Here is a 24,446-nt window from a genome sequence, read left to right on the forward strand (position 1 = left end):
TTTAGCATGGCCAATCCACCTAACTTGCACATCTTTGGATGCTAAGGGGCAATTTAGCATGGCCAATCCACCTAACTTGCACATCTTTGGATGCTAAGGGGCAATTTAGCATGGCCAATCCACATAACCTGCGCATCTTTGGACACTAAGGGGCAATTTAGCTTTGCCAATCCACCTAACCTGCGCATCTTCGGACAGTAAGGGACAATTTAGTATGGCTAATCCAACGAACCTGCACATCTTTGGACACTAAGGGGCAATTTGGCATGGCTAATCCACCTAACTTGCACATCTTTGGACTGTGGGAGGAAACCGGAGCACCCGGAGGAAACCCACGCAGACACAGGGAGAACGTGCAGACTCCACGCAGACAGTGACCCAAGGCAGGAATCGAGCCCGGGCCCCTGTGAGGCAGCAGTGCTAATCACTGAACTGTCTCCAACCCCCCTATACCTCCACCCCCTCCTCCAATACTCTTTCCACCGATTCCACCCTCATCATCAGCTGCTGCTTTGGGTTGCATTAGACCCTAAAGAGCCTCTGACTGAACGTTGTCACATGACCCACCGCCACGCCGAAATGGTTGCCATCTCTGGCTGGACAAACTCCTGGTGTGTTTCGTCACGTGACCTCCCGGCTTCCTCCATTTTAACGCCCGGCGCGCCAAACCTCGTGGCGTCCGGCCCACCCACAGCACCGAACCGTGGCGAACAGCCTCCTCGTTCTTCCGACTGTGTGAATCTCACCCAGTCAAATAGCCCTCACTGATCCTGACTCAGTAAATCAGAGGAGAAAGTGTCAGTGGCAAGAGTCGATTGGGAAAAGGGAAGCATTTCCCAATGAATCTTACCCCTGGTCTGTTGGTAGCCATGCCTTGGAATAGTGTAGGTTAGATGGGCTTTAGATTGGTTTCACTGGTCGGCGCAACATCGAGGGCTGAAGGGCCTGTACTGCACTGTAATGTTCTATGTTTGATGTTCTATGTTAACCCTCACTTCCCGGGATAAGCCCGGATATTCCCATATGAACTGCGGCCCATTTGTTGGCGAGACCCTCAAGAATGTGGGCATCACCTCCCGGTGTGACTAGCCCATTGCTGAAGGGTCGCCCACGCTCCATCTCCAGAATGCCATCTTGGCAGAAGTTGTGCCCACCCCCTCCCCCATCGCCAGCTTCAGCTATCTGTACTCTGCCCACCCCGCCCTCCCAACCACCCCGGTTACCTGTGGTCCCGGGCGGGCAGACGCAGCGATAGGCGTCCGCCAGGTTTGTGCATCGCCCGCCGTTCTGGCAGGGCTGGCTCAGGCACTCATCGATCTCGATGTTGCAGATGCGCCCCGTGTACCCTGGCACACAGGCACAGGAGTAATCAGCAATCCCGTCCAGGCAGGTCCCGTAGTGGCACGGGTTCTGAAGGCAGTCGTCAATGTTTGTCTGGCAAAGAAGCCCTTCAAACCCTAGAAAGGGAGAGAGAGAGATAGAGAGAGAGACAGCGAGATAATCATGGAGTGATGGGCTGGAATTTTACCACTTCACCCACCCTGGAATGGGAAGCGAGGTTGTATAATCCCGCTCATAGAGATATACAGCACTGAAACAGGCCCTTCAGCCCAACTCGTCCATGCCAACCTGGTTTCCTAAAGTGAATCACAGAATCCCGACAGTGCAGAAAGAGGCCATTCGGCCCATCAAGTCTGCACCGACCACAATCCCAGCCAGGGCCCTATCCCCGTAACCCCATGTATTTACCCTACCCTCTCCTGCAACACTAAGGGGCAATTTATCACGGCCAATCCACCTAACCCGCACATCTTTGGATTGTGGGAGGAAACGGGAGCACCCGGAGGAAACCCACGCAGACATGGGGAGAACGCGCAGACTCCGCACCGTCACCCAAACTGGGAATCAAATTTGGATCCTTGGTGCTGTGAGGCAGCAGTGCCACCGTGCTGCCCAAACTGGTCCCATTTGTCTGCGTTTGGCCCGTATCCTTCTAAACCTTTCCTACCCATGTACCGGTCCAGATGTCTTTTAAATGTTGTAATTGTACCCGCTTCTACCACTTCCTCTGGCAGCTCCCCACCCTCTGTGTGAAAAAGTTACCCCCAGGTCCCTTTTAAATCTTTCCCCTCTCACCTTAAACCTATGCGTCTAGTTTTGAACTCCTCTACCCTGGGGAAAAGACCTGGGCTATTCACCTCATCTATGCCCCTCGTGATTTTATAGACCTCTATAAGGTCACCCCCTCATTCGCCTACGCTCCAGGGAAAAAAAGTCTCAGCTTATCCAGCCTCTCCTTATAATTCAAACCTTCTAGTCCTGGTAACATCCTTGTAAACCTTTTTTGCACCCTTCAAGGCAGGAATTGAACCCGGTCCCTGGTGCCGTGAGGCAGCAGTGCTAACCACTGTGCCACCGTGCCGCTCCCAATGAGGCAATGCACACAATGCCTTAGCTCCAGTGAGGTACAGGACACAGAGTGATATCTCCAACCGCATGTTGACCCTGGGGTATGGACATCATTGACCATTAGACATGGTAAAAAAACAACACGCACCTGCTGGACACTCGCAGTCATAGCGACTGGGCCCATCAACGCATTTCCCTCCATTCAGGCAAGGAGTGCTGGAGCACTCATCAATGTTAATCTCACACCGCTGCCCAGCGAACCCTGGCATGGGAAAACATACAAGAGGTGAACATTGACAATGTCAAACTGATCACTGACAGAGTGGGCACCAAGCTGGTGACCTACAAAACAAGGGCGTGTCTGAGACACAACTCTCTGTCTGGCGCCCGGTCCTCTGTATATATCGTTTTGCTTATTTATTAGTGTCACACGTAGGCTTACATTAACACTGCAATGAAGTTACTGTGAAAATCCCCTAGTCGCCACACCCCGGCGCCCATTCAGGTAAACTGAGGGAGAATTTAGCATGGCCAATGCACCCTAACCAGCACATCTTTCAGACTGTGGGAAGAAACTGGAGCACCCAGAGGAATCATAGAATCCATACAGTGCAGAAAGAGGCCATTCGGCCCATCGAGTCTGCACCGACTACGATCCTACCTGGGCCCTATTCCCGTAACCCCACATATTTGCCCTATTAATCCCTTGATACAAGGGGCAATTTAGCATGGCCAAACTACCTAAACCACACATCTTTGCACTGTGGGAGGAAACCAGAGCACCCGGAGGAAAGCCACGCAGACACGGGGAGAATGTGCAAACTCCACACAGACAGAGTCCCGAGGCCGGAATTGAACCCAGGTCCCTGGCGCTGTGAGGCAGCAGTGCTAAGCACTGTTCGCTGGACAGCGGTGTGAGCACCGTGCCGCCCACACAGACACAGGTAGAACGTACAGACTCTGCACAGTCAGTGACCCAAGCTGGGAATCGAAGCCAGGACCCTGGCATTGTGTGGCAGCGGTGCTAACCGCTGTGCCGCCTATTGATATCGTAGACTATTAATTGACTATTATAGACTACATGCTGGTTAGGTGCATTGGCCATGCTAAATTCTCCCTCCATGGACCCGAATAGGCACGGAGTGTGGCAACTAGGGGATTTTCACAGAAACTTCACTGCAGTGAAGCCTATAAGTAAGCCTATATGTTTCCGACATTACAACGAAGGCCGCTAAGTGCCTGACAATGACCAAAAAGAGAGAATCTCACCAATCTCCCTTTGATATTCAATGTCATTAATGTCGCTGAATTCCCCACCCATCCCACAGGTCACCATTGACCAGAAACTGAATTGAATTAGCTATATAAATACTGTGACTACAAGAGCAGGTCAGATGTTGGGAATCCTGTGGTGAGTAACTCATCTCCTGACTCCCCAAAGCCTGTCCACCATCTACAAGGCACAAGTCAGGAGTGCGATGGAATACTCCCCACTTGCCTGGATTGGTGCAGCTCCAACTTCACTCAAGAAGTTCGACACCATCCAGGACAAAGCAGTCTGCTTGATTGGTGCCCCTTGTACAAACATTCACCCCTTCCAACACCAATGCACAGTGGCAACCATCTACAAAATGCACTGCAGCAACTCACCAAGGCTCCTTAGTCAGCACCTTCCAAACCCATGATCCTTTAGCACCTAGCACAAGGGCAGATGGGAACACTGCCACTCACCATCCTGATTGGAAATATATTGGCTGTTCCTTCACTGTCACTGGGTCAAAATCCTGGAATTCCCTCCCTAACAGCATTGTGGGTGTGGCTATACCACATTATCTGCAGTGGTTCAAGAAGGCGGTTCACCAACAACTTCTCGAAGGGCATCTAGGGATGGGCAATAGAATGCTGGCCTACCTGCAATGCCCACATCCTAAGAATAAATTTTAAAAAACACTAAACAAAAAGTATATGTCATTAGCTGTGAGGTATTTTGTGTCATTCTGTGAAGGCTCCATGCGGGTATTCGAGTTCACTCATTCTTCCTTACTATATTCTTTAGACAGTCATCACTGTGTGGCCAAATTCCCCTCCAATTCAATTTTCAACTTTGCTGATGACACCACCGTAGTGGGTCAGATCTCAAACAATGACGAGACGGAGTACAGGAATGAGATACAGAATCTGGTAAACTGATGTGACGACAATAATCTCCCCCTCAATGTCAACAAAAAGGAGAGAGTCATTGACTTCAGGAAGCGTAAAGAACATGCCCCGTCTACATCAATGCGGGCGAAGTCGAAATGGTCGAGAGTTTCAGGTTTTTAGATGTCCAGATCACCAACAACCTGTCCTGGTCCCCCCAAGCCGACTCTATAGTTAAGAAAGCCCACCAATGCCTCTACCTTCTCAAGAGACTAAGGAAATTTGGCATGTCCGCTACGACTCTCACCAGCTTTGACAGATGCGCCATAGAAAGCGTTCTTTCTGGTTGTATCACAGCTTGATATGGCTCCTGCTCTGCCCAAGACCGCAAAAAACTACAAAGGGACGTGAATGAAGCCCAATCCATCACACAAACCAGCCTCCCATCCATTGACTCTGTCTACGCTTCCCACTGCCTCAGAAAAGTAGCCAGCATAATTAGGGACTCCACGTACCCTGGACATACTCCCTTCCACCTTCTTCCATTGGGAAAAGGATACAAAAATCTGAGGACACGTACCAGCCGACTCAAGAACAGCTTCTTCCCTGCTGCTGTCAGACTTTTGAATGGACCTACCTCGCATTAAGCTGATCTTTCTCTGCACCCGAGCTATGACCGTAACACAACATTCTGCACCCTCTCGTTTCCTTCTCTATGTACGATATGCGTTGTATAGCGCGTGAGAAACAATACTTTTCACTGTATACCAATACACGTGACAATAATAAATCAAATCAAATCAAATTTTCCATCCTTTAATTGGTCCAATTCTGTTGCCCAATGTCCCACATTCCTTACCTGGAGGGCATTGGCAGTGCACACCATTCACCAGGTCCTGGCACACGCCATTGTTCAGACAGGGTTTGCTCTGGCATTCATCGCTGTTGATCTCACAGAACAGGCCTTCATAGCCTGAGGAAAGAAGAGGCAAGGTTAACAGGGCAGCGGGAGGGCAGAGACGATGGCACTGTGCTCATTGTAATCCAGAGACCCAGCCCAATGCTCAGCGGAATGTCACGCTAGTCCCAGTCATGGTGACCATGGCAACAATAATTGATTGGGCTGGCACGGTGGCTCAGTGGTTAACACTGCTGCCTCACAGTCCTAGGGGCCCCAGGTTCGATTCCCAGCCTTGGGTGACTGTGTGGAGTTTGCACGTTCTCCCCGTGTCTGCGTGGGTTTCCTCTGGGTGCTCCGGTTTCCTCCCACACTCCAAAGATGCGTGGGTTAGGTGGATTGGCCATGATAAATTGCCCCTTTGTGTCAGAGGGATTAGCAGGGTAAATGTGTGGGGGTTACAGGAATAGGGCCTGGTGGGATTGTGGTCAGTACAGAATCGATGGGCCAAATGGCTTCCTTCTGTAGTGTAGGGATTCTATGATAAGACAGGATAGTCCTGAAAGAATGTTCCCGATGGTGGGGGGAGTCCAGAACTAGGGGGTCATAGTTTGAGGATAAGAGTAAACCTTTTAGAACTGAGGTGAGGTGAAATTTCTTCACCCAGAGGGTGGTGAATGTGTGGAATTCACAACCACAGAAAGTAGTTGAGACCAAAACGTTGTGTGATTTCAAGAAGAAATTAGATATAGCTCTTGGGGATAAAGGGATCAAGGGATAGGGGAGGAAGGGGGAATCAGGATATTGAATTTGATGGTCAGCCATGATTAAACTGAATGTCGGAGCAGGCTCAAAGGGCCGAATGGCCAAATCCTGCCTCTATATTTCAATGATTGTCATTAAAAACCGATCTCGTTCACTAATGTCCTTAAGGGAAGGAAATCATAGAATTCCTACAGTGCAGAAAGAGTCCATTTGGCCCATCAAGTCTGCACAGATGACAACCCCACCCAGGCCCTATTCCCATGATCCCACTTATTTACCCTACTAACCCCCTGACACGAAGGGGCAATTTAGCATGGCCAATCAACCTAACCTGGAGTGTGGGAGGAAACCGGAGCACCCGGAGGAAACCCACGCAGACACGGGGAGAAGGTGCAAACTCCACACAGAAAGTGAATTGAGTCTAGAATCGAACCTGGGTCCCTGGCTCTGTGAGGCAGCAGTGCTAACCACTGTGCCACCGTGCCGCCCTTAAATCTGCCGCCCTTACCTGGTCAGGCCTACATGTTATGCCAGATCCACAGCAATGTGGTTGAATCTTAGCTGCCCTCTGAAACAGCCGAGGAAAACCACTCAGTTCAAAGGCAATTAGGGACGAACAAATGCTGGCCCTGCCAGCGAAGCCCACATCCCATGAAAGAATCTTTAAAATGGCTGCAAGGCATTCCCAGCTCTGCGCTGGGATTGACAACCACAGCCAGGCCTAATCCTGAAGGCCTCATCACATGGCCTTCCATCGCCCTACCCTCCTGCCATTGGCCCATCTCTGAGCTAATTGGATAACAAGCAGACTCTTTGATAGCTGATTGGATGAGTCTTGAATGTCAGTTAAACAATGTTTGTCCCCTCCTCCTCAATATTACAGTTGGAGCAAAACCACGACATAAACACAAAATTTAATAATCCCTTTGAAGCTTTCTCTCATTCAGACCCTGAGCTTACCTGCCATGCAGATACACTTGAACTCTCCGATCTGATCCAGACACGTGGCCTCATTGCGACAGGGATTCGATCGGCATTCGTTGACGTCCAGTTCACAACGGGCCCCCGTGTATCCCGCCAGGCAGCGGCACTCGAAGGAGCCCACGTTGTTCTCGCAGCGGCCGTTCAGCTCACACGGATTGGCATCTGCCCGGGAAGATTCCGGAAAGGCAGCGTTAGGCTTTGCTAAAAGTGCCGTTGGGGGGGAGGGAGGAGTGACGTTGGTCGTGATAGCAGATGTCTCCCCACGTGTAGGGTCTCGGTACTGATTACAGAGCGTTTAGTCACCCAGATTTATATCAACCATTCTGAATCTGGCCATCAGAACATGATAAATACAGTGTCCTGTTACAGGGAAGTGTGTGACATTCAGACCAGCTGCCAACTTATCACATATCTGCCCGCTGTGCCTCAGCGGTTAGGACTTTACCCCTGATGTGAAAGGTTTTAGCTTTGGAATAAGTAACTTTTGTTCAAGTTACTTATTCCAGTAACTTGGACAAATAATCTAAGATGATACTCCCAGTGCCCATACTGAAAGAGCACAACATCAGAGGGACAGTACTGTAGGAGTGATACACTGCTGGAGGGACATTATTAAGGAGTGATACAATGTTGGAGGGACAGTACTGAAGGAGTGTCGCACTGTCAGAAAGATAATATTAAATGAGCGCTACACTGTTGGAAGAACTGTACTGAAGTAATGTTATACTGTGCACTGTCGGAGGGTCAGTACTGAGGGAGAGCTGCACTGTCAGAGGGTCAGTACTGAGGGAGCGCTGCACTGTCAGAGGGTCAGTACTGAGGGAGAGCTGCACTGTCAGAGGGTCAGTACTGAGGGAGTGCTGCACTGTCAGAGGGTCAGTACTGAGGGAGCGCTGCACTGTCAGAGGGCCAGTATTGAGGGAGCGCTGCACTGTCAGAGGACCAGTAGAGAGGGAGTGCCGCACTGTCAGAGGGTCAGTACTGAGGGAGTGCTGCACTGTTGGAGGGTCAGTACTGAGGGAGTGCCGCACTGTCGGAGGGTCAGTGCTGAGGGAGTGCTGCACTGTCAGAGGGTCAGTACTGAGGGAGCGCTGCACTGCCAGAGGACCAGTAGAGAGGGAGTGCCGCACTGTCAGAGGGTCAGTACTGAGGGGGTGCTGCACTGTCGTTCGATAAATTTAATTATTTGTATTGTTGTGAAGTTGAGTTTGTGAAGTGTGGGCCCTTTAAAAGCTGGTTTTGTGTCAGTGCTGGGATGTTTAAAATACTGGCACACAGGGTACACAGATTGCAACATTTGTAACCAGGACCAAACATCAGGGTTGCCTTGGTAACAGGTTTTGTAGGCTTTTGAATTTTGACAGCCTATCAGTTTAAAGAAGACACCCAGCTATTAGGAACTTATCAAATTTGAATTTGCTGTTGTTGACAACATCAGACCAATCCTCGTGTAGGAAAATTGATAGGTCACCAGAGTCAGAAAGAGGAACTCAACTGCCTGCCTGCAGTTCAACTGAAGAGCTGCCACCTCTCAACATCTAGCGAGGGCAAGGACAGCTTCCTGCCAGCTTAAAACATCTCTTCAGAGAACTCTCCATCGCTCGAACAAAAGAGTACCAAATCAGAAAGAGCTTCCAGACAGCGGAATCGACAAAAGGACTCCAAAGGCTTTTTTTCAAAGCCACAAAACCTGTTTGTATAATTTTTTGAGAGTGACTAAATTATTATTTTCTTTTTGGTAATGAATGATCCTTGTATTTATTTGAACAGCATTCCAATAATGTAATTGATATATTACTTGTTTAGATAAGGTTCCTGGTTGGTTAAATAAATAACTTGTTAATTATTCACTTAAAGTGAGTGTCAGGTCTTTCTGTTAATGAACCTCGAAATGTTAATGAAGAACAGTTAACACCTTCCCAAACACTTTTAACAGATTACGAAGCGAGGTATTCCTCTTTGGGGAATTCGACGTGGCTTCTCACAAGGGGATCAACCTCTGCATCATAATGTTGGCTTTCATGGAGATCATAGCGAGGGAGGCTGCAAGGGGTAGCGGAGGGACCTGTGATCAGCAGAGCCCCGCGGCTCAGTTACTGCCCCGGCCAGACTCACCCATTGAGCATTCATCGATGTCCTGCCTGCACGAAAGTCCCGTGAAGCCCATGGGGCACTGGCACATGGCTTGTCCCGTTAGCGGGTTCATCTCGCAGACGGCGTTCTCGTGGCACGGGTTACTGACGCACGGATCGTCCAGTTGGCAGAACAGACCTGGGGGAGGGGTGTGAAATCACAAAAATGGTCACTAGCACCGAGGTGGAGCGGGGGCGGGTTTAGGGAGGGCACACAGGAAGGAAGGAAAATGGGAAAGGGGAAGGCACACAGGAAGAAAGGAGGGAAAGGAAAGGGACAATGGAATGGCTTACAATCATAGAATAGAATCATAGAATAGAATAAGGAGGCCATTCGGCCCATCGAGTCTATACTGACCACAATCCCACCAAGGCCCTATTCCCGTAACCCCATGCATTTACCCTGCTAATCCCCTTGACACTAGGGTCAATTTAGCACGGCCAATCAACCTAACCCGCACATCTTTGGACCATGGGAGGAAACCAGAGCACCCGGAGGAAACTCTCGCAGAGAAAGTACAAACTCCACACAGACAGTCACCCGAGGCCTGGGACTGTGGCACTGTGAGGCAGCAATGCTAACCACTGTGCCACCATGCCGCCCATGATGTTACAATGCGAAAAGCCTTTGATGGCCCTGTCTGCCACACATTCCCCACAGGTTCATATTCCCGGGATGTAAAGGTGGAATGGGACATCGGGTGAAGAAAAAGACTTGGGTCTCGCGAGTTTGCTTGCCACTGTGATGGTCACACACGACACAACGATCCTGGAGCTGTTCATTCATTATAACCTTCAATCTCACTCTCTCTCGCTGAGGCTCAGGGAATAGCTCTCATGCCTTGCAGTCAGAAGGGCCCCACGCACCCCGGGCATTCTCTTCCACCTTCTTCCGTCAGGAAAAAGGTATAAATGTCTGAGGTCACGTACCAACTGACTCAAGAACAGCCTCTTCCCTGCTGCTGTCAGAGTTTTGAATGGACCCACCATATTTTAAGTTGATCTTTCTCAACATGTGGGGAGGGTGATGGCCTCATGGTATTATCACTGGACTACTAATCCAGAAACTCAGCTAATGTACTGGGGACGCAAGTTCGAATCCCGCCATGGCTGTTGGTGGAATTTGAATTCGCTAAAAGAAATCTGGTATTAAGAATCTACTGATGACCATGAAACCAGTGCCGATTGTCAGAAAAACCCATTTTGTTCACTAATGTCCTTTAGGGAAGGAAATCCACTGTCCTCACCTGGTCTGGCCTACATGTGACTCCAGAATCACAGACTCTCAACTGCCACTCAGTGAAAGGGCAATTAATGCTGGCCAGCCAGCGATGCCATGTCCCACAAATGAATTTAAAAAACACCCGAGCTATTACTGTAACACGATGTACTCTATGAATGGTATGCTTTGTCTGCATAGCGCAAGAAACAATGTAACACTGTATTGCAATACGTGACAATAATAAATCAAATCAAAATCAAAGTGAGTTGAAGTCACACTCCACAAGCCTAAGAACTAAATTCCCCACTGACACTCACAGTGCAGTACCGAAGGAGTGCTACATTGTCAGAGGTCCACAAGATCCCATGGCACTGTTTTAAAGCAGAGCAGGAAATTTAGCCCCAGTATCCTGACCTGGGTATAACCCTCACTTAACATCGCAAAATAAAATAAAGCGGGTAGTCTGATCATGATCATCTGTGGGATCTTGCTGTGCACAGAATTTGCTGCTGCATCTCTATATTAGCTAGAGTTTAAAAAGTACTTCATTTATTGGATTTGATTTATTATTGTCACATGTATTAGGATGCAGTGAAAAGGATTGTTTCTTGTGCGTTATACAGACTGTTCGTAGAGTATCACCGAATCATAGAATCCTACAGTGCAGAAGGAGACCATTTGGCCCATCGAGTCTGCACCGACCACAATCCCACCCAGGCACCATCCCCACAACCCCATGCACTCACCCTAGCTAGTCCCCTGACACTAAGGCCAATTTAGCATAGCCAATCCACCTAACCCACACATCTTTGGACTGTGGGGGGAAAGCGGAGGATGCAGAGGAAACCAGAGTACACAGGGGAGAAGGAAAGGAGAGGGTGCAGAATGCAGTGCTACAGTCTTAGCTGGGGTGCAGAGAAAGATGAACTTAATATAAGGTAGGTCCATTCAAAGGTCTGATGGCAGCAGGGAAGAAACTGGTTTGCCCACAGAAGTCAAAGAGTGGTTGTAGATGGGTCTTTTTCAGCATGGAGGTCTGTCTCCAGTGGAGTGCCCCAGGGATCTGTTCTGGGACCCTTGCTCTTTGTGATTTTTATAAATGACCTGGATGAGGAGGTTGGTGGTGTTGTGGACAGTGTAGAGGGATGTCAGCAGTTGCAACGAGACATAGATAAGATGCAAGACTGGACGGAGAAGTGGCAGATGGACTTCAACCCAGATAAGTATGTGGTGGTTCATTTTGGCAGGTCGAATAGGATGAAAGAATATAATATTAAGGGTAAGACGCTTGGCAGTGTGGAAGATCAGAAGGATCTTGGGGTCCGGGTTCATAGGACGCTCAAAGCAGCGTCGCAGGTAGAGGCTGTGGTTAAGAAGGCGTATGGAATACTGGCCTTCATCAATAGAGGAATTGAGTTTAGAAATCAGGAGATAATGCTGCAGCTGTATAGGACCCTGGTCAGACCCCACCTGGAGTACTGTGCCCAGTTCTGGTCGCCTCATTACAGAAAGGATGTGGAAGCCATAGAAAGGGGGCAGAGGAGAATTACGAGGATGTTGCCTGGATTAAGTGGTATGCCTTATGAGGATAGGTTGAGAGAGCTAGGTCTTTTCTCCTTGGAGAGGCGAAGGATGAGAGGTGACCTAATAGAGGTGTATAAGATGTTGAGGGGTATTGATAGAGTGAATTCTCAGAGGCTTTTACCCAGGGCTGAAATGGTTGCCACAAGAGGTCACAGGTTAAGGGTGCTGGGGAGTAGGTACAGAGGAGATGTTAGGGGTAAGTTTTTCACTCAGAGGGTGGTGGGTGCGTGGAATCGGCTGCCGGTAGTGGTGGTGGAGGCGGATTCGATAGGGTGTTTTAAGAGACTTTTGGATAAGTTCATGGAAATTAGTAAGATAGAGGGTTTTTGGTAAGCCTAGTAGGTAGGGACATGTTCGGCGCAACTTGTGGGCCGAAGAGCCTGTTTGTTCTGTAGCTTTTCTATGTTCTATGTTCTAAACTGCTCTGGAGTCGGTTGGTCCGTGACCTCAGACCTTTGTATCTTTTTCCTGACAGAAGAAAGTGGAAGAGAGAATGTCCGAGGTGCATAGGGTCCTTGATTATGCTGGCTGCTTTTCCGAGGCAGCGGGAAGTGTAGACTAAGTCAATGGGTGGAAGGTTGGTTTGCGTGATGGACTGGGCTATGTTCACAACCCTTTGTAGTTTCTTGCGGTCTTGGTTGGAGCAGGAGCCGTACCAGGCTATGATATATCCCATTAGATGTGACAATAATAAATCAAGTCAAATCCCAGTGTTCATGGTGATGTTGGCTGGTGGATTTTCCATGGTTCAGATGTCCTGTCAACTCAAACCGCTTCGATCACCGAAATGGACTGAGGTAGATCCCCAACACCTCTCCATTAACTATTTGGAGGACCTGCCCCACAATGCACCACAATTTCCAAGATTTCCCCGCCCCCACTTACAAAGGAGAAGCTGAAGCATCCTTACCTTTTTTACCTGGCGGGCACTCACACACAAAGTTTGCCACCTTGTCATGGCATGTGGCACCATGTGCGCAGGAGGTCTCCGTACAGTCATTGATGTTCTCCCTACAGTCTTGGCCAGACCAGCCATTGACGCAGATGCAGTTGTAGGCACCGTCGGTGTTGGTACAGGTGCCCCCATTCTGGCACAGGTTGGGCTGGAGTTGGCACTCATCCACGTCCTCAGTGCAGTACTGGCCTGTAACACAACCAGCGAAGTCACACCAGCTCACAGTAAATGGCTAACAAGATACCTGCCCTCCTTCGACCCACACAATAGCTGTCGGGATTAGTATTTACTTCATCAGCAGCCATACATACCCTGGCTGTTGTTGCTAAAGAACGTTTGCCTCATGGACACTCCTGAATTCATTGTAAATGTTTCCCCCAAACAACTGATCCCACCATGACATTATCCTGCCAGTCCTGGGCAAGCACGGTGGCACAGTGGTTAGCACTTCTGCCACACAGCGCCAGGGTTTAATCCCCGGCTTGGGTCACTGTCTGTCTGGAATCTGCATGTTCTCCCCATGTCTGTGTGGGTTTCCCCCGGGTGCTCCAGTTTCCTTCCACAGTCCGAAAAGCGTACGGGTTAGGTTGATTGGCTTTGTTAAGTTGACCTGATGGGGGAGTAGCAAGGTAAATATGTGGGGTTACGGGAATAGGGCCTGGATGGGGTTGTGGTCGGTGCAGAGTTGATGGACTGAATGGCCTCCTTCTGCACTGTAGGGATTGTAGGATTGTATGAATCCTTGAACAAACCGTGGCCCTATCCTGTCACCCCTGAACTCACCCTGACACTAAACTGTCACCCCTGACCTCACCCGACCCCTAAACTGTCACCCCTGAACTCACCCTGACCCTAAACTGTCACCCCTGAACTCACCCTGACCCTAAACTGTCACCCCTGAACTCACCGTGACCCAAAACTGTCACCCCTGAACTCACCATGACCCTAGACTGTCATCCCTGAACTCACCCTGACCCTAAACTGTCACCCCTGAACTCACCCTGACCCTAAACTGTCAATTCTGAACTCACCCTGACCCTACACTGTCATTCCTGAACTCACCCTGACCCTAAACTGTCACCCCTGAACTCACTGTGACCTTAAACTGTCATCCCTGAACTCACCCTGACCCTAAACCGTCACCCCTGAACTCACTGTGACCCTAAACTGTCACCCCTGAACTCACTGTGACCTTAAACTGTCATCCCTGAACTCACCCTGACCCTAAACCGTCACCCCTGAACTCACCCTGACCCTAAACTGTCACCCGTGAACTCACCCTGACCTTATCCTTTCACCCTTGAACTCACCGTGACCTTAAACTGTCACCCCTGAACTCACCCTGACCCTAAACCGTCACCCCTGAACTCACTGTGACCCTAAACTGTCACCCCTGAACTCACCGTGACCTTAAACTGTCACCCCTGAACTCACTGTGACTCTAAACTGTCATCCCTGAACTCACCATGACCCTAAACCGTCACCCCTGAACTCACCGTGACCTTATCCTTTCACCCCCGAACTCACCGTGACCTTATACTGTCACCCCTGAACTCACTGTGAACTTAAACTGTCACCCTGAACTCACTGTGACCTTAAACTGTCACCCCTGAACTCACCCTGACCCTAAACCGTCACCCCTGAACTCACTGTGACCCTAAACTGTCACCCCTGAACTCACTGTGACTCTAAACTGTCACCCCTGAACTCACCATGATCCTAAACCGTCACCCCTGAACTCACTGTGACCTTAAACTGTCACCCCTGAACTCACTGTGACTCTAAACTGTCACCCCTGAACTCACCATGATCCTAAACCGTCACCCCTGAACTCCCCGTGACCTTATCCTTTCACCCCCGAACTCACCGTGACCTTATACTGTCACTCCTGAACTCACTGTGACCCTAAACTGTCACCCCTGAACTCACCCTGACCATATCCTTTCACCCCTGAACTCACCGTGACCTTATACTGTCACCCCTGAACTCACTGTGACCCTAAACTGTCACCCCTGAACTCACCGTGACCTTATCCTGTGATCCCCTGAATTCACCGTGACCTTAGCCTGTGAATCTCTGAACTCACCGTGACATTACCCTCCCAGTTCCTGAATTTACCGCGACCTTACTGTCAATCCTTGAACTTGCTATGACCGTGACCTCAACGTGACCTTGCTCCACTGACCCCCCTGAACTCAGAATGACCTTGCCCTATCAAGTGACCTTGCCTGTCAGTCCTTGGGCTCACAGTGACCTTTGACCCTGTGACCCCTTGAACTACGAACATTTATTTGCAGCTGAAACAGTGGGGAGGAGTGGGAGGTGGGGTGAGGGTTTGCGGTGGGGTAGGGTGGGGGTTTGTGGTGCTCGGTGGGGTGGTGGGATGCAAGGGGAATGAGTATGCGGTAAAAACTCCCCGAGCTGAATATTAAGGACATTTGAGTGGTACAGGGGTTATTACCAGTCCACGTTGGGGGACATTTGCAATCATAGGTACTGACGCGGTCCACGCAGGTCCCTCCGTTCCGACAGCGGTGACCCTTACAGTCATCGACATTCACTTCGCAAAACCGACCAGTAAACGCTGCAAGAAAACAGACACCAAAAACGTGAGAGAAAGACAGTGGCGTGACATTGTTTCCTCAACCGCCCATTCCCTCAATTTTATTCTCTTGCCCCAATGTGAGTGGGGGTTACATGTGCAGCACTCCTGTCCCTGAGTCGGACGCTCTTGGGCTTAGTCCCAGTCCAGACCTTGGCTGCATAATGCAGACTGACAGATACAGTGGAGGAATGTTGCATAATCAGGTGGCACAGTGGTTCGCACTGCTGCCTCTCAGCGCCAGGGACCGATTCCCAACTCGGGTCACTGTCTGTGTGGAGTCTGCATGTTCTCCCCATGTCTGCGTGGGTTTCCTCCAGTTTCCTCCCATACTCTGAAAGACGTGCTGGTTAGGTGCATTGTCCGCGATAGATTCTCCCTCAGTGTACCCAAACTGAGGTCGCAGGAGTGTACCGGCAGGCAGGAAGGTGGTTTGAAGTGTGTCTACTTCAACGCCAGGAGCATCCGGAATAAGGTGGGTGAACTTGGGTTGGTACCTGGGACTTTGATGTTGAGGCCATTTCGGAGACATGGATAGAGCAGGGACAGGAATGGTTGTTGCGGGTTCTGGGGTTTAGATGTTTCAGTAAGATCAGGGAAGGTGGTAAAAGAGGGGGAGGTGTGGCATTGTTAGTCAAGGACAGTATTACGGTGGCAGAAAGAACGTTTGATGAGGACTCATCTACTGAGGTACTATGGGCTGAGGTTAGAAACAGGAAAGGAGAGGTCACCCTGTTGGGAGTTTTCTATAGGCCTCCGAAAAGTTCCAGAGATGTAGAGGAAAGGATTGCAAAGATGATTCTGGATAGGAGCGAAAGTAACAAGGTAGTTGTTATGGGGGACTTTAACTTTACAAATATTGACTGGAAAAGCTATAGTTCGAGTACTTGAGATGGGTCGGTTTCTGTCCAGTGTGTGCAGGAGGGTTTCCTGACACAGTGTGTAGATAGACCAACAAGAGGCGAGGCCACATTGGATTTGGTACTGGGTAATGAACCAGACCAGGTGTTAGATTTGGAGGTAGGTGAACACTTTGGTGATAGTGACCACAATTCGGTTACGTTTACTTTAGTGATGGAATGGGATAGGTATATACCGAAGGGCAAGAATTATAGCTGGGGAAAAGGAAATTATGATGCGATTAGGCGAGATTTAGGATGCATACGATGTGGAAGGAAACTGCAGGGAATGGGCACAATTGAAATGTGGAGCTTGTTCAAGGAACAGCTACTGCGTGTCCTTGATAAGTATATACCTGTCAGTGAGGGAGGAAGTGGTCAAGCGAGGGAACCGTGGTTTACTAAAGAAGTTGAATCTCTTGTGAAGAGGAAGAAGGAGACTTATGTAAAGATGAGACATGAAGGCTCAGTTAGGGCGCTTGAGAGTTATAAGTTAGCCCGGAAGGAGCTAAAGAGAGAGCTAAGAAGAGCCAGGAGGGGACATGAGAAGTCTTTGGCAGGTAGGATCAAGGAAAACCCTAAAGCTTTCTATAGGTATGTCAGGAATAAAAGAATGACTAGGGTAAGCTTAGGGCCAGTGAAGGACAGTCGTGGGAAGTTGTGCGTGGAGTCCGAAGAGACAGGAGAGGTGCTAAATGAATATTTTTCGTCAGTATTCACACAGAAAAAAGACAATGTTGTTGAGGAGAATACTGAGATACAGGCTATTAGACTAGACGGGATTGAGGTTCATAAGGAGGAGATGTTAGCAATTCTGGAAAGTGTGAAAATAGATAAGTCCCCTGGGCCGGATGGGATTTATCCTAGGATTCTCTGGGAGGCTAGGGAGGAGATTGCAGAGCCTTTGGCTTTGATCTTTATGTCGTCATTGTCTACAGGAATAGTGCCAGAAGACTGGAGGATAGCAAGTGTTGTCCCCTTGTTCAAGAAGGGGAGTAGAGACAACCCTGGTAATTATAGACCAGTGAGCCTTACTTCTGTTGTGGGCAAAGTTTTGGAAAGGATTATAAGGGATAGGATTTATAATCATCGAGAAAGGAATAATTTGATTAGGGATAGTCAACACGGTTTTGTGAAGGGTAGGTTGTGCCTCACAAACCTTATTGAGTTCTTTGAGAAGGTGACCAAAGAGGTGGATGAGGGTAAAGCAGTTGATGTGATGTGTATGGATTTCTGTAAAGCGTTTGATAAGGTTCCCCACGGTAAGCTATTGCAGAAGATACGGAGGCATGGGATTGAGGGTGATTTAGCGGTTTGGATCAGAAATCGGCTAGCTGTAAGAAGACAGAGGGTGGTGGTTGATGGGAAATGTTCATCCTGGAGTTCAGTTACTTGTGGTGTACCGCAAGGATCTGTTTTGGGGCCACTGCTGTTTGTCATTTTTATTAATGACCTGGATGAAGGCGTAGAAGGATGGGTTAGTAAATTTGCGGATGACACTAAAGTCAGTGGAGTTGTGGACAGTGCGGAAGGATGTTGCAGGTTACAGAGGGACATAGATAAGCTGCAGAGCTGGGCTGAGAGGTGGCAAATGGAATTTGATGCGGAAAAGTGTGAGGTGATTCACTTTGGAAGGAGTAACAAGAATACAGAGTACTGGGCTAATGGTAAAGATACTTGGGAGTGTGGATGAGCAGAGAGATCTCGGTGTCCATGTGCATAGATCCCTGAAAGTTGGCACCCAGGTTGATAGGGCTGTTAAGAAGGTGTACGGTGTGTTAGCTTTTATTGGTAGAGGGATTGAGTTTTGGAGCCATGAGGTCATGTACAAATCTCTGGTGCGGTATTGCGTAGAGTTCTGGTCGCCGCATTATAGGAAGGATGTATAAGATTGGAAAGGGTGCAGAGGAGATTTACTAGGATGTTGTCTGGTATGGTGGGAAGGTCTTATGAGGAAAGGCTGAGGGACTTGAGGCTGTTTTCGTTAGAGAGAAGAAGGTTAAGAGGTGATTTAATAGAGGCATATAAGATGATCAGAGGATTAGATAGGGTGGACAGTGAGAGCCTTTTTCCTCAGATGGTGATAGCTAGCACGAGGGAACATAGCTTTAAATTGAGGAGTGAGAGATATAGGACAGATGTTGGAGGTAGGTTCTTTACTCAGAGAGTAGTAAGGGCGTGGAATACCCTGCCTGCAGCAGTAGTGGACTCGTCAACATTAAGAGCATTTAAATGGTCATTGGATAAACACATGGATGATATGGAATAGTGTAGGTTAGATGGGCTTTAGATTGGTTTCTCAGGTCGGCGCAACATCGAGGGCCGAAGGGCCTGTACTGCGCTGTAATATTCTATGTTCTATGTTCTAAACAGACGCTGGAGTGTGGCGACCAGGGGATTTTCACAGTAACTTCATTGCAGTGTTAATGTATGCCTACGTTTCACAGTAACAAGTAAACTTATTGACAGCGGACAGGGCCTTACCCGGGAGGCAGATGCACTGATACATCACACCATCTCTCTGAAGGCACGTGCCTCCGTTCTGGCAGGATGACAGGAAGCAGGAAGTGGAGGGGATCTCGCAGTTGGTGCCAGTGTAGGCCGGTGGACAGGAGCAGATGTAGGAGCCGGGCACATTGATACAGGTGGCTCTGTTCCGACAGGGTGTTCCCAAGCTCGAGCTGCACTCGTCCACGTCGATCTCGCACACCTGGCCCTCAAAACCTGGGTCGCACTGGCAGGTGAAGTGCCCCTTGGTACTGGTGCACCTCCCGCCATTGGTACAGGGGTTGGCAGTGCACAGGTCTGGCAGCTGGCACTGAGGGCCTGCAGGGCAAAAGAACAAAATGTCAGTGAGCTTGGTCTTAGAAACCATAGAATCCTACAGTGCAGAAGGAGGCCATTCGGCCCATCGAGCCGACACTGGCCATAATCCCGCCCAGGCCCTATGCCCACAACCCCACACATTTACCCCGCTAATCCCTCTAACCTACGCATCCTGGGACACTAAGGGTCAATTTAGCATGGCCAATCAACCTAATCTGCACATCTTTGGACTGTGGGAGGAAACTGGAGCACTCGGAGGAAACCCACACAGACACAGGGAGAATGTGCAAACTCTGCACAGACAGTGACCCAAGGCAGGAATCGAACCCAGGTCCCTGGAGCTGTGAGGCCGCAGTGCTAACCACTGTGCCACCATGCCACCCTTATTTGAAACATCCGCCAACAGCAAGAAAGAGAATCTAACTGACTCCCCTTGAGATTTAATGCCAATTACCATCGCTGAATCCCCCCCAACCACTAGCATCCTGGGGGTTACCATTGACCAGAAACTGAACTGGATCAGATGCATCGATACTGTGGCTACTAGAGCAGGTATGAGGCTGGGAGGCACGGTGGCACAGTGGTTAGCATTGCTGCCTCACAGCTCCAGGGACCTGGGTTCGATTCCCGGATTGGGTCATTGTCTGTGCGGAGTCTACACGTTCTCCCTGTGTCTGTGCAGGTTTCCTCCGGGTGCTTCGGTTTCCTCCCATAGTCCAAAGATGCGTGAGTTAGGTGGGTGAGCCATGCTAAATTGCCCCTTAGTGTCCAAAGATGTGTAGGTTAGGTGGATTGGCCATGCTAAATTGCCCCTCAGTGACCTGGGATGCGTAGGTTATAGGGATTAGTGGGGTAACTATGTGGGATTACGGGGTTAGGGCCTGGGTGGGATTGTTGTTGGTGCTGACTCGATGGGCCGAATGGCCTCCTTCTGCACTGTAGGGATCCTATGAAGGTCTCCAGCGAGAGACTCACCTCCTGATTCCTCAACACCGGTCCACCATCTACAAGTCAGGAGTGCAATGGAATGCTCTCCCCTTGTCTGGATGAGTGCTCCAACAACACCATCCAAAACTGTGTGACTCGGCACTATCCACAACCCTTCACCCCATCCATCAGCGAACCACGGCGGCAACAGTGTGTACCATCGACACGATGCACTGCAGCAACTCACCAAGCCTCCTTAGACAGCACCTTCCAAACCTGTGCGGAGTTTGCACACTCTCCCCGTGTCTGCGTGGGTTTCCTCCGAGTGTTCCAGTTTCCTCACACACTCAAAAGACATGCGGGTTCGGTGGATTGGCCACGTTAAATTAATCATAGAATCCTTACAGTGCAGAAGGAAGCCATTCGGCCCATCACGCCAACACCGACTCTCTGACAGAGCATCTCACCCAGGCCCTCTCCCCCCCGCCCTATCCCCCTAACCCCACACATTTACCCCGCTAATCTACACATCTAGGGTCGCAAAGGCTGGAATCTTATCACTGTTCACGCCAGCAGGATTTTCCAATCCCACCTCAGTGAACAGAAATTTGGCTGTCCGGCAAATTCTCCAACTTCGCTGCAGCGGGAGAATGACCAGTAAGATCGCGCCCTACGGGACAAGTTGCCATGGCCAATCCACCTAACCTGCATTGGACACTAAGGGGCAATTTAGCATGGCCAATCCACCGAACTTGCATATCTTTGGACACTAAGGGGCAATTTAGCATGGCCAATCCACCGAACCTTCACATAATTGGACACTAAGGGGCAATTTAGCAAGGCTAACCTGCACATTCTTGGATACAGTGCAGACCCAATGGGCCAAATGTCTTCCTTCTGCGCTGTTGGGATTCGGTCATCAACTACCCTTTGCAAGATGCCGTGCTGTGGGTTCTCTACCCCGTCCATTATCTTGGTCAAGTGGTCAACATTTATTACACCAGGCTGATCGCCCTTTGTGCACTTTGACCCCCACCCCCAGTCGGATGGTCATTGGATGGTAATTGGGAGCAGCCTTACCTGTCCAGCCGTGCAGACACTTGCATCTGTAGCCATGGCCGGAGGGCACCTCGCACTTCCCTCCGTTCAGACAGGCCTTCGTCGGGCAGCCGCCGCGGAGAGACGTCTCGCACCGTCTGCCCGTCTGGCCAGGCGGACAGGAGCAGGAGGCGGTGAGGGAGCCATTCCGGGTGAGGGTCGCGCATGTGGCGCCATGCAGGCAGGGCGCGCTGGAGCAGGGGTCCAGGTGCTGGCAGCGGTCTCCGGTGTAGTGCGGCCCACAGCTGGGGAGGAAGCGAGATTGCCGTCAAAACAGAAAGACGTCAGGCCAACATCGCCGCGGCCCAGTATGGATACCACGGGAGAAAAAGCATTGGGAATAGCAAAGGGCGTCAACCATGGCTTGGGGAAGGGACAGCATCACCATCACTTCCGTGTCTAACGGCGACGTAGATAAATTGGAGAAATTGGGGCCGTTTACCTTGGGGAAGAGAAGGTCGAGAGGACATTTGGGGAAGCTGTTTGAAAATCAAGGGGGAGCGGATAGGGAGAGGTATTTTATTTATCAGTGCCACAAGTAGGCTTGCATTAACACAGCAATGAAGTTACTGTGAAAATCCCATAGTCACCACACTCCTGCGCCTGTTCGGGTACACTGAGGGAGAATTTAGCACGGCCAATGCACCCTAACCCGCACATCTTTCGGACTGTGGGAGGAAACCGGAGCACCCGGAGGAAACCCACGCAGACACGGGGGAGAATGTGCAGACTCGGCACAGACAGTAACCCAAGCCGGAAATCGAGCCCAGATCCCTGTGAGGCAGCAGTCCTAACCACTGTGCTGCCGTGCCACGCCTAAGTGTTCCCAATGCTGGAAGGGGGAGGATTAGGGGCAAAAGAAGCATGAGGAAAGTCTTTTTCTTGCAGCGTGTGGCTAGGATCTGGAAATAGGTAGATAGATAGAATCCCTACAGTACTGAATAAGGCCATTCGACCCATTGAGTCGACAACAATCTCACCCCTGCTCTATCCCCACAGCCCCGCATGTTTACCATGCTATGCCTGAGTGCTTGGAGGAGGCAGGTTCAATCCTGGTGTTCAAAAGAAAATTGGATTATTATCTAAATGTTTTTTTAACTGTGCAGAATAAAGGCAGGGTGTGGCTCCAGTTCCGACTTGGCTGGCTGTAACCAACCCACCAGTCAATGAAAAACTCTGGAGTTTGAATCCTCTTCCCGAGGCTTGAACACAAAACAAGGCTGACTCTGAGGGAGTGTTGCCTTCTCATATCACACATTACATTTCTTTTTAACTGGGCAGCACGGTGGCACAGTGGTTAGCATCGCTGCCTCACAGCCGCGAGGAACCCGGGTTCAAGTCCCGGCTTGGGTCACTGTCTGTGCGGAGTCGGCACGTTCTCCCCGTGTCTGCGTGGGTTTCCTCCGGGTGCTCCGGTTTCCTCCCACAGTCCGAAAGACATGCTGGTTAGGTGGATTGGCCGTGCTAAATTGCTTCTTAGTGGCCCAAGATGCGTAGATTAGGGGGATTAGCCATGGTGAATGTGCGGGGTTACGGGTATCGGGTGGATGTGAGGACCTGCGCCTTCAGAGACTCAGTGAAGATGGGCCGAATGGCCTCTTTCTAGACTGTAGGGATTCTACTTTTCTAGGGAATATGAATGGCACTGACTGGGAGACCAGACTAAAAGTCTGAAGTTTATTTATTCGTGACAAGTAGGTTGACATTAACACTGCAATGAAGTTACTGTGAAAATCCCCGAGTCGCCACACTCCAGTGCCTGTTCGGGTACACTGAGGGAGAATTTAGCACGGCCAATGCACCTAACCAGCACATCTTTCGGACTGTGGGAGGAAACCAGAGGAAACCCACGCAGAGACGGGGAGAACGTGCAGACTCCGCACAGACAGTGACGCAAGCCAGGAATCGAACCCGGGTCCCTGGCGCTGCTAACCACTGTGCCACCGGGCTGCCCAGGGCAGAGAGTGTTCCGGGACACAGGGAAACGTGTCTGGAAGAGTTTATCAAAGGACATTTGGATCAATGCAGTGGGCTGCCCTGACCTCCCAGATCTTTCGTATTTACCAGCTCCCCATAAACACTGGAGCCAGTTTCAAAAGAATTGTTGGACGTAATGATCTATGTCACACAGCCAGCGGCACCGATCGACAACCCAGATAAGGAGCTGTTGGAAACGATCGCTGGAGCAGAGCCATTGCACATTCCTCTTTACGCCACAGTGGCTGTAAACAAACAGTCAGAGGTACAGAGCAGAAACCTTCCCCGTCTCTGCCCTCCCTACCCCAATCCTAACAGTGAAAACCCATCACTGTAGCATGCTCACAACCCTCCCTCCCCATCCCTCACCCATTTCCTTATTCATCCACCTGGACAATTCCGCTGGCACCCTGGTCAGGCTATTCAACAACAGAAGACATCACACCCCACCCAATTCACTCCTTTCCCCATACTGTCAGAGGGTCAGTGCTGAGGAGTGCCGCACCGTCAGAGGGTCAGTGCTGAGGAGTGCCACACCGTCAGAGGGTCAGTACTGAGGGAGTGCCACACTGTCAGAGGGTCAGTACTGAGAGAGAGTGCTGCACTGTCAGTGGGTCAGTACTGAGGGAGCGCTGCACTGTCAGAGGGTCAGTGCTGAGGGAGCGCTGCACTGTCAGAGGGTCAGTGCTGAGGGAGCACTGCACTGTCAGAGGGTCAGTGCTGAGGGAGTGCCGCACTGTCAGAGGGTCAGTGCTGAGGGAGTGTCGCACTGTCACAGGGTCAGTGCTGAGGGAGTGTCGCACTGTCAGAGGGTCAGTACTGAGTGAGTGCTGCACTGTCAGAGGGTCAGTACTGAGGGAGCGCTGCACTGTCAGACGGTCAGTGCTGAGGGAGCGCTGCACTGTCAGAGGGTCAGTGCTGAGGGAGTGCCGCACTGTCACAGGGTCAGTGCTGAGGGAGCGCTGCACTGTCAGAGGGTCAGTGCTGAGGGAGTGCCGCACTGTCAGAGGGTCAGTGCTGAGGGAGTGT

The 24,446-nt window shown here is 50.3% G+C and overlaps 1 protein-coding gene across 1 annotated transcript in view; it reads right to left on the minus strand.

The window, feature by feature from the left end:
* LOC144497660 (uncharacterized) overlaps window positions 1-24,446 on the minus strand; it is a 156,309-nt gene that overhangs the window by 105,965 nt on the left and 25,898 nt on the right. The window contains 9 exon segments of the mRNA XM_078219103.1: window positions 1,224-1,457; window positions 2,558-2,671; window positions 5,408-5,521; window positions 7,172-7,357; window positions 9,311-9,466; window positions 13,044-13,277; window positions 15,550-15,672; window positions 19,074-19,415; window positions 21,423-21,685. Of these exon segments, the coding sequence (XP_078075229.1) occupies window positions 1,224-1,457; window positions 2,558-2,671; window positions 5,408-5,521; window positions 7,172-7,357; window positions 9,311-9,466; window positions 13,044-13,277; window positions 15,550-15,672; window positions 19,074-19,415; window positions 21,423-21,685 (1,766 nt within the window).

This window comes from Mustelus asterias, chromosome 8, assembly GCF_964213995.1.
Source record: "Mustelus asterias chromosome 8, sMusAst1.hap1.1, whole genome shotgun sequence".
NCBI classification, from domain to species: Eukaryota; Metazoa; Chordata; class Chondrichthyes; order Carcharhiniformes; family Triakidae; genus Mustelus; species Mustelus asterias.